The sequence below is a fragment of the Arachis ipaensis genome, chromosome B1 (assembly GCF_059453495.1).
Source record: "Arachis ipaensis isolate K30076 ecotype BB chromosome B1, ASM5945349v1, whole genome shotgun sequence".
Taxonomy (NCBI): domain Eukaryota; kingdom Viridiplantae; phylum Streptophyta; class Magnoliopsida; order Fabales; family Fabaceae; genus Arachis; species Arachis ipaensis.
In genome coordinates, this window is record NC_142436.1 from 47,877,115 (window position 1) to 47,887,695 (window position 10,581).

Here is a 10,581-nt window from a genome sequence, read left to right on the forward strand (position 1 = left end):
TTTGTTAAAAAAAAAGATATTTTTTAATTAATTTTTTTTTTTTTTTAGTATGTTTGATAAATTTTTAATTGTAAAAATAAAAGTACTAAAAAAATAAAAAAATATTTTTTTTGAGAAGTTATAATTTACATTTTTTTTAAAAGATTTTTTTTTTTAAAAAAATATTTTTTATGTAATAAATAAAAAAAGTATTTTTATATTGTTATACCCAAACATAATTGATAGATAAAAAGATTTTTTTACATAAAATATTCAAATATAAAATTACTTTTAATTTTCTATAAGATCTTTTAAAAAAAGATAATTCAAAAAAACATATTTTCTTAAAAACTCACCCAAACAAGCCCATAATACCCCTTGCTGCAGCGGCAATATACCATGTGTAGAAGAAGGTAGAGTTGCATGCAAATCCACACGTACTCTTATCTCCTTTTTCTTCAATCATAACTAGATATTGAAAAGGAAAAGTATAGCTATTTTAAATAATGTAAATAATAGATATATTAGATATTCATTTTACTAGGTATACAGATAGTTATTTTAATATTAAGATTTAGATGATTAATTTAGAAGTGTAGTGTATTTTTATTTAATTAGTGATTATTCATGTTATTCAAGATGGTTATTATTTACCTAACACTCTCCTATTAAAAAACAAAAATCTGGCAGTAAAGTGACAAATAAAAACAGAAAAAGAACTATTGGTGATTTTTGCTTTAATAATGATGATTTTTAAGTGTGTATTTATTTGATAATTAAAAATAAAAAATCTTTTCAAATAACTTCTTGATGCAAATTATTTTAATTTTTATACTTTATGATTATTATTTAGGAATTTCATAAATATAAATGCACAATGGTTTACAATGAATAGGAAGATAATTAAAAAATCATTTTTAATGTTTAATAATTTAAATAAATTATAAATAAAACACACCAAAAAATTAAATTATAATAAATAATATATTTTCGTCTTTATATATTCTTAAAGACGAAGATACTTATACAATATTACAATTAAGTATTTTAATATTTATTTGTGCCTATTATAATACATTTTGAATTTTAGGCCCTATTAAATTAACCTTTTATTTACTACATGTGTATAATAAAAACAAACGTAAAATTAATTAAGATATAGTAAGAACTTTATTATTTGGCATGTTGACCAAGAATTACTGTATGTTTATAGAATATAATTTTGTTTTGAATCTAATTTTTCTTAGGCTGTTTTATAAAAAGTTTTATATATATATATATATATATATATAATCTTTAAAAATAACTATTTTAAAAAACAAAAATAATTGTATTGACTATTTAAACTTTTTATACTATTAACCCATTAAAATTAGAATTTAATTTTGATATACTGATCTTACGTAAATAGTTTTACATATACATTCAATTAGGTAACACCACATCAATAAAAATAACTATCTTTTATATTGATCGTATGAATAGTCATCCAATCAATATAATTATACAATGTATAAAATATTTTATACTTATCAATATATCAAAATTAAACTTTTTAAATTAAACTTTAAATTAAACTCTTTTACTTTTAACCAAAATAAATTATAATTCAGCCTGAGATGATGATAAGAATTAAAAAGTCAAATGTCTTTCCTATCTTGTTATCAAAGATTACTCTGGCTTATAACTTTATAGTTAAGAACAGATTGTTATTTTTATTTCAGTTAAAAATCAAGTTGTCATAAAAGAAAGGGTGCTGAATCGAGGGTTGATGCCACAATAAATAAATAATCCAAAATTGAAATACGAGGGTAGTTCTCTTTGTGACGGTGGTAGGTGGAGTGTTGCGAGATCGAGGGCTTTCGTCTGTTTACTAATATTCTCTCTCTTTTCGTGTGTCTCTGATTCTCTTTCAGTTCTTCGAAAAAACAAAATTTTCATTGCGCACAGCTTTGATTTTTCATCTTTTTTTTTTCCCCTTCCTTTTGCTTCGCGGCACAAAACGGTGCGTTTGATCGAGGCTGAAGATTTGCAGTTTCCGGGTAATGCTTTTTCCTTCGAATTTTCCTCGTTGATTTGCAGGTTCTCCGATTTCGTCGATTTTGGAGTTCGCAGATCTTGCGACTTCGGCAACTCGAGATTGTGCTTGTTTTTTGGAGCAGTGAATTCTTGAGTCTTTTGGATCTCGAGTTAAAGCTCCGTTACGGAGGTTAGGATTTTTTGTTAGAAGGCGAAATTAGGGATTGTATAGTGGGAATAGGGAATTGAGTTTTTGGTTGGCAAGGATTAGGGTTTTTGGAGGAGATGGCTTCGAATCCTCCATTTCAGTTGGAGGATCAGACGGATGAGGATTTCTTCGATAAGCTGGTTGAGGACGATGATGTCCACGTGGCACCTGTTAAGCGCATGGCCCAAGATGTAAGCAGTGATTCCGATGATGCCGCCAAAGTGTTTGCAAATCTGGGAATCGGTGATGCCGATGCCAGCGTCGCTTCTGAGAATTCAGGTGTTGGCAAGAGTGGGATTGAGCTGAATAGAGAAGATGATGGCAATAAATCCAATGTTGGAACCGTTGCAAGTGATTATGAAAAGGGAGGTTTTATGGCGTCCTTGAGTGAAGGGACTGTAGATCCAGGAATTCATGGAACCGGATCCGATGTTTTGAAGGATTCAAATGCCAGCAAGAGCAATGGAACTGCCGGTCCAGAGATTAAGCAAGTCGGTTGGAATGCTTTTAATATGGATTCTAGTGGAGGCGAAGGCTTTTCCGACTTTTTCAGCGAATTTGGGGATCAGTCTAGCGGGGATTTTGGTGCGAAAGTGTATGGTGGTTCTAATGGTGAAGTGAAACATGATAATGGAATCCAAAGTGATGGATTTAACAGTTCGGTTACGTATGCGCAATACCAAGAGGGTCAAGCTTATGATGCATCTCTTGGAAATAGCACAAGTGGTCAAGATCTCTGTAGCAGCCAGGACTGGGAGAGTCTTTATCCTGGATGGAAGTATGACTACAATACTGGGCAATGGTATCAAGTAGATGACAATGCAACAGCTGCAACTCAGGGAAGCACTGATGGCAATGCAGCAGTGGCAGCAGGTTGGCCTGCTGCTTCTGATGCTGCAGCAGAGATCTCCTATGAGCAACAACCTTCTCAGTCAATTGCAGGAACATTAGCCCAATCTGGTACAACTGAAAGTGTATCTAACTGGAATCAGGTTTCGCAAGGGAACAATGGGTATCCAGAACATATGTATTTCGATCTTCAATATCCCGGTTGGTATTATGACACAATTGCCCAAGAATGGCGCTCATTAGATACTTACAATTCATCAGTTCAATCCACGGCTCAGGGACTAGAAAATGGTCATGCTTCTACTGGTTCTTTTTTGCATACGGATAATAATTTGTATACAGAATTCGGCCAAGCTGGCAGTTATGGCTCACAGGATGTTAGTGGTCAAGCTGTGGATGGCAGATGGAGTGGTTCGTATGGTGTTAACCATCAGCAAGGCTGGAACTCTTACACGACTGAAACTGTTAATAGAAGTGGGGATCATGCATCTTCTGTTGGAAACAAGCAATTGGATCATTCTTATGGATCAAGTATTTCTGTAAACAAAGATCAACAGAGTACTTCTAGTTCATTTGGATCAGTTCCTATGTATAATAAAGTGAACCACAATCATCATCAATCTAATGGTAATGTTGGAGTGCAAAGCTTTGCTCCTAGTGCAGATCATACTCAACATTTAAATTATTCAAATACAAAGTATGATGAGCACCAAAGTTTCTCAAATGATTATGCTGAAAGTCAGAAATCCTTTAGTTACTCCCAGCAATCATTTCAGAGCGGGAATCAGTATTCTTACGCTCCTCATGCTGGAAGATCATCAGCTGGACGTCCTCCCCATGCCTTGGTGACCTTTGGATTTGGTGGAAAACTTGTTGTAATGAAGGATTCTAGTCTCATGAGCTCATCCTTTGGTAGCCAGGTTAATTCTTAATTTGCTCTAAAGTGTTTTGATCTATGCTTACATAGTTAAATCTTAATTTAGTTTCTACAATGATTAACTCTATCATTGGCTTTCTCTGAAGGATGCTGCTGTTCAAGGTTCAGTTTCTGTGTTGAACGTGATGGAAGTTGTCAGGGGAAGCATGGGTTCTTCCAGTGATTATTTTCATGCACTGACCCAGCAATCTTTCCCAGGACCTTTGGTTGGTGGGAGTGTAGGAAGTAAAGATTTGTACAAATGGATAGATGAGCGGATTGCAAACTGTGGATCACCTGATATGGATTATAAGAAAGGTGAAAGGTTGAGACTCCTTCTCTCCTTGCTTAAAATAGCCTGTCAACATTATGGGAAATTACGTTCTCCATTTGGCACAGATACCATACTGAAAGTAAGTTAAATCTATATGCTTGTGAATTATTTATCGTTTCCTTGTTTTTTGCCGTTGTTCATTTAATTTTCCATACCTTTAACAATGAAGTTCTGTTGAGAGATGTTATGTGCAATGAAGCAACTGCAAAAGTATTAGTTTCTGCTGTTATATGCATAATTGCATATGTTGCACACCTAGTTCTCTACCTTCTATATTTGCTACCCTTCATGTTGCTGTACTATTGATGCAGATGGAATCTACCTTTTCTTTTTCCTGCATGTTTCAGTCAACTCTTTTTGAACGCTTTATTAAATTATAATGATCTCCAACGTGGCTTCTATTCCCTATTCTCTTTCCATGGTTTAACAATTATGGAAAGCTGATTTCTCATTCATAGTGCTGTGAGTTAACAAGGAAAGAATTCGGGTAGACGTGGACAGTGGTATCTACTCTAGCTTAGCAAGAGGAGGACAGCTTTTATGGCTTTCAAGGGGTGCTAATATAAGGTTTCAAACGTTCTAATAATAATAATAATAATAATAATAATAAGTTAATAACAAGGCCTCAAATGCATACAGGCAGACTGAAGGAATTCAGTTGGTGATTAATTTGGCTGCTGTAACTGTCTGGATTATCTGTACCCAATGCCCTGAAATATTTTTGGTTGATTTCGATTAGTTATGAATTATGATTAACTTTATTACTTATCATGTTCCTTTAGTTTAAATTCAGAGTCATTAATGTTGTAATGCTGTTCATCTCATGAAAAACCAGGTTTGGTAACTTTTGGAATTAAATGCAGGAAAATGATACTCCTGAATCAGCAGTTGCAAAACTCTTTGCATCAGTCAAGATGACTAGTAAGGATTTCACTCAGTATGGCATCCTGAGCCATTGCCTGCAAAACTTGCCTCCAGAAGAAAGAATGCGGGTGGGTATTAATTCCTGACTATGCTCCCATCCTCTAGGGTTTGTTGAATTTGCAAGCATTAATTATTTTGATTTTGATCTAGGCTACGGCTTCTGAGGTACAAAATCTTCTTGTCTCGGGCAAAAAGAAGGAGGCTTTGCAATGTGCACAAGAAGGTCAATTGTGGGGCCCTGCACTTGTACTTGCTTCACAACTTGGTGAACAGGTCAGCTGCAAGTTTTAACTAATTGTATACTGGACAACTATTGATCCTGAATTGCTGAGCTAGACAGTTCCTTATGTGTTCTACAATCCTTTTTCATAATGACGTTGTTGGGGGAATGAATTTGGTAAATATTTGCACTGCAGTTCTATGTTGATACAGTTAAGCAAATGGCCCTTCGACAACTGGTTGCAGGGTCACCTCTGCGCACATTATGCCTTCTAATTGCTGGACAACCTGCTGAAGTTTTCTCTGCTGACAGCTCAACTGGAGGGAATCCCAGTGCCTTTAATATGCCTGAGCAGTCTGCACAGGTGATATCAATAGGATAATACCATAATACACGGATTGACTTGTGTAATTTTAGATGTTTTCTTACTTTACGGTTTCAGTAGTTGCAAAGTTTATTGGTTTTTGATTGATTGGGAAAGTTAAAAGTCTTGTTTTTCAGTTAGGATCTAATGCCATGCTTGATGATTGGGAAGAGAATCTGTCTGTAATAACTGCAAACAGAACCAAAGATGATGAACTAGTAATTATTCATTTAGGTGATAGCTTGTGGAAGGAGAGAAGTGAGGTATACTTTTTCTCAATGTGTTTTTTTATTATTGATTTTTTTCTCTTTTAAAACTAATTTCAGTATCTTTTCTTATTTGATATTTGTACTTTAGATCACCGCTGCACACATATGCTATTTAGTTGCTGAAGCAAACTTTGAGTCATACTCAGACAGTGCAAGGCTCTGTCTATTAGGAGCAGATCACTGGAAATTTCCTCGAACTTATGCTAGTCCAGAAGCTATCCAGGTTCGATGAAATCTCGTGAGCTCTTAAGTTAGCTTTTCCACAAAATTGGTTGTTCTATTGCTTTTACATGTTTTGAATGTACTTTGGGGATCTTTAAAATTAAATCTTTGGTATTCTCCAATCCTAGGTCAATCAGAAAAATACTGTAACATTTTTAAAACCTTGTGATCTCTCTGTGACAGAATTTTGCTACCTTGACATGTATCTGTAAAATAATATTATCCTCAATATGATTCACTTTTTGTAAGTTGTGTTTCTATACCTGCTCAAAACTTCTCTAATGGTTACATGAACAGAGAACTGAATTATACGAATATTCGAAGGTGATTGGAAACTCCCAGTTTATTTTGGTTCCATTCCAGCCATATAAGCTTATATATGCCTATATGCTTGCTGAAGTGGGAAAGATTTCAGACTCGTTGAAGTAAGTTCATATTTCGTGATCTATGATTCTAGCTTTTGTGTTCCCAAACTAATAATCATTATTCTCTGACATCAGGTACTGTCAAGCAGCATTGAAATCCTTAAAAATTGGCAGGACACCGGAAGTAGAAACATGGAAACAATTGGTATTGTCTCTTGAGGAGAGGATTAGAACCCACCAACAGGTACTTCCTTACCATGATTGAGTCTTCATTGTTTTGATAGTCTTGGCAATGTTCATCTCCTTTAACAATATCTATTCAGGGTGGATATGCTGCAAATTTGGCCCCTGCAAAATTAGTGGGCAAATTGCTCAACTTTTTTGATAGTACTGCTCATAAAGTTGTTGGTGGATTACCCCCGCCTGCTCCATCATCATCACAAGGAGCTGTACATGGAAATGAACAGCATCATCACTCTGTGGCACACACGCAGAGAGTAGCCAGTAGCCAATCAACGATGGCCATGTCATCCTTAGTTCCATCTGTTTCTATGGAACCCATAACCGAGTGGACAACTGACAATAATAAAATGACAATGCCCAATAGAAGTGTTTCGGAGCCAGACTTTGGTAGAAGCCCCAGACAGGTGTGTGATTAATATGAAAGGTGTATTTTGGACATTTTCTGCTTCTGCTTTTCATGTGTTTGGTTGAGTTCTAGTATTGTATTGTAACTTCAAAAATAAAAGAATGAAGTTGTTCTCTTTCATCATAGGAAACTTCACCTGATGCACAAGTACGAGAGGCAGTATCAGGGGGAACTTCACGCTTCTCCCGCTTTGGTTTTGGCTCACAACTTTTGCAAAAGACGGTGGGGTTAGTCTTGAGGCCTCGCACTGGCAAACAGGTATTATTAGTTGTTCAATATTCCATGCTTTATTTTCTTTTTCTATTCACAGTGATTGCCAATTTAAAGGGCTTTATTCTGCTCTATGAAGGCTAAATTGGGTGAAAAGAACAAATTCTACTATGACGAAAAACTGAAGAGATGGGTAGAGGAAGGTGCGGAACCTCCAGCTGAAGAAACTGCACTTCCGCCGCCACCAACAAATGCTGTTTTCCAGAATGGTTCAACTGAATACAACTTGAAATCTGCATTACAAACAGAAGGATCACCTTCCAATGGTGGCTCTGATTTGAGAACTTCAAGTTCTCCTGGGATGCCACCAATGCCACCTAGCACAAACCAATTCTCTGCACGTGGCCGCATGGGTGTTCGATCAAGGTAATATAATTTTTAATCTTCAATGATCATGTTGCTATTGGAAGCAGAGTTCAACTTTTGCTATATGCAGTAATTGTCTGTTATCGATGTAAATTTGTCCTCCTGTTGTTGGTTTATCTACTAATTAAGAAACTGGAAGATTGAGATCTTTCAGAACCGCAAGAATTGTAGCCATAAAAATATAAATAAGTATCAAGGGTGGTTTTTGTTCTAGTTTGTAGACTAACTATAATGTACACATTAGAAATATCAAATATGAAAAGTAATGAAATTAGGAAGAGCACATGTGAATCCACTCCTGGCTGCTGGTTGGTTTAAGTGGTGCACCACTTGTTTCCCTTTATATAGTGGCTGAGGGTTGAGTCTTGGGAATGAAAAAAAAAAAGTGCAAGGAAATGTTTCTTATAGTGGATTGACTGGCTCAAACCAAGTTCGACACATGGTATTTGTAATTTAAACAGGAAAAAGATAAAATAGTATAAAAATAGAAAATTTAAAGGAAGATCATATGAGTGCTGCCTCTTGTTTGCAGCTCGATTACTTTCCTGAAACAAGGGGAAGAGTTTATTATCAATAGTCATTCTCTGTCATTTAATGCATTTGAATGCATAGAATTGATATAGCTTATATGGATTATCCAGGTATGTTGATACCTTCAACCAAGGTGGTGGAAGCTCTGCAAACTTATTTCAATCGCCACCTGTTGCATCTGTCAAACCTGCTCTTGGAGCCAATGCAAAGTTTTTCATTCCGTCTCCTGCACCATCATCAAATGACCAGACGATGACGGGTATAACAGAAAGCAATCAAGAAGATACCTCGAGTAATGAAAATCCGTCTACATCTTCAGGGAATGATTGGTCCCCCCAACCCCTCAGTCCCAAGCCACCATTGCCCAAACAAAAGTTTCCAAGTATGGGTCACATCTCAAACCAGGTAACAATGACAAATAGTGGCAACCCTGGTTCCCTTCAACGGCGAGCTTCATGGGATAGTAGTGTTAGCACTTCATTTAGCCCGTTGAGGAAGGGTGAAGTTAGGCCTCTAGGGGAAGCTTTGGGAATGCCACCATCAGTGTATATGCCTAATCAGTTTTCTTCGATGAGCGCACCTCCTACAAGGAGTGGCAGTGGCAGTTTTAGTGATCTTCATGAGGTTGAACTTTGAGCAGATAATTCAGCTGTAAATATCAAATTTTATTTATGGTCATAATCATAGTTGGTTGGGATCTGAGACACAAGAATGGTGGTACAAGATCTCTTGCCCTGCCCCAGTGTTCTATATAATATACATCATAGGTGTTATTTTACTTTAAATGCCAAGGTCACAGGTGGCTTTAGGTGCTGGTGGTGGTGGCCTTCTAGTAAGGGATAGGCCCACTTACTTTGGCGAGCAGTAACCAATATGAAGAGCCTCCTCCAACTCGGTTCTTTTCATGTCCATAAACAGTTGAACTCTGAAACAGCAGCCATCTCCAACCTCGCATCTTCGTTGACCCTACTCTCCCCCACCAACGGGCAGCATTGCGGTGCCATAACCGATCACCGCTGCAATCCATGCTGCCACAACTCTTGTTGTACAACAATGCTACACTGCTATGAAGGGCAGCCGCCCGTGGCAACCTCGATCTGCAACCCCATCTCCTGCCTTCAAAATGCCCAAATTTGATCCCTTCGCTACTGGCTCATCCTCCTGCATGCTTGAGAAACACTGCCTCTTTCTCTTTGATTGTTTGGATTATTTTATTTTATTTTTTGACAACGGTCTCTAAACAGATATAGAAATGTGTAGGAATTTAAACTTGTTTGGATAAGAAAACAAATATAGAAACGAGACAAGCAAACAATTTTGTTTGTGTCTTTATTTCCATGGCCTTAGTATTTCTATATTTCTGAACTTTGATATTATCAAACAATTTTGGTTCACGCGTACAAGCCTAGGTTCCTGCTTTGCATAGTTGTGTAGACTGTAGAGGAAGAGTTGATTTCGATCTTGATGACTACCAGCTACGTCTTCAAATAGATGTAGAGAGATCGGTTCCAGTTGTATGAAAATACTAGTTGAATGTCCGCACGGGAAGCCAACTAAGAATTCTAATATAACAAAATTATTGTATACAATAGTTTTAACACGATAAACTTTGACCACAACCAACCTTTCAAATTGTATATAAATATATAGATGCAACAAACAAAAGAAATAACAAAAACCACCAAATATTTAAGTACAATGCTTTTAATAAAAAAGGGGGATTTGGTGAATTTATACTAAGAACTTGTTTGAGTGAGTTTTTAAGAAAATTTTTTTTGAGTGAGTTTCTAAGAAATTTTTTTTTAAAGATCTTATATAAAAGTAAAAATAATTTTATGTTTAGATATCTCATGCAAAAAGATCTTTTCATCTATAAATTATATTTGGGTATAACAATATAAAAGTATTTTTTTGTTTATTTATTACATGACAAACATCTTTTTTTTTTTAAGGAAAATAGATCTTTTAAAAAAAGATATAAATTATAACTTCTCAAAAGAGATATTTTTTAAATTTTTTTAGTGTTTTTACTTTTATTACTAGAAATTTGCCAAACATGCTAAAAAATAATAAAAAAAAGATCTCGAGTAAACTAC

At 35.5% G+C, this 10,581-nt stretch overlaps 1 protein-coding gene across 2 annotated transcripts; it reads left to right on the forward strand.

The window, feature by feature from the left end:
• The first annotated feature begins 1,670 nt into the window (after window positions 1-1,670).
• Window positions 1,671-9,821, forward strand: LOC107629876 (protein transport protein SEC16B homolog). 2 transcript variants are annotated; one of them, XM_088501409.1, is made up of 14 exons: window positions 1,727-1,928; window positions 2,062-3,975; window positions 4,079-4,384; window positions 5,169-5,297; window positions 5,380-5,502; window positions 5,646-5,813; window positions 5,951-6,076; window positions 6,171-6,305; window positions 6,602-6,729; window positions 6,805-6,913; window positions 6,993-7,316; window positions 7,445-7,576; window positions 7,668-7,954; window positions 8,596-9,821. In XM_088501409.1, the coding sequence occupies exons 2-14, from the start codon at window positions 2,284-2,286 to the stop codon at window positions 9,119-9,121; spliced, it is 4,185 nt and encodes a 1,394-aa protein (XP_088357535.1). In that variant the 5' UTR covers window positions 1,727-1,928; window positions 2,062-2,283; the 3' UTR covers window positions 9,122-9,821. The 2 variants fall into 2 exon arrangements, with proteins under 2 accessions (XP_016188303.1, XP_088357535.1); XM_016332817.3 differs by having other exon boundaries at window positions 1,671-3,975.
• The last annotated feature ends 760 nt before the right edge of the window (window positions 9,822-10,581 follow it).

What these genes read in the sequence shown, in the direction of transcription:
- LOC107629876 (XM_016332817.3), top strand. Translation starts at nt 2,284, where the DNA reads ATGGCTTCGAATCCTCCATTTCAGTTGGAGGATCAGACGGATGAGGAT. An exon ending in CTAGTCCAGAAGCTATCCAG is followed by an intron (nt 6,306 to 6,601) that starts GTTCGATGAAAT and finishes TTACATGAACAG; the next exon opens with AGAACTGAATTATACGAATA. An exon ending in TTGGTAGAAGCCCCAGACAG is followed by an intron (nt 7,317 to 7,444) that starts GTGTGTGATTAA and finishes CTTTCATCATAG; the next exon opens with GAAACTTCACCTGATGCACA.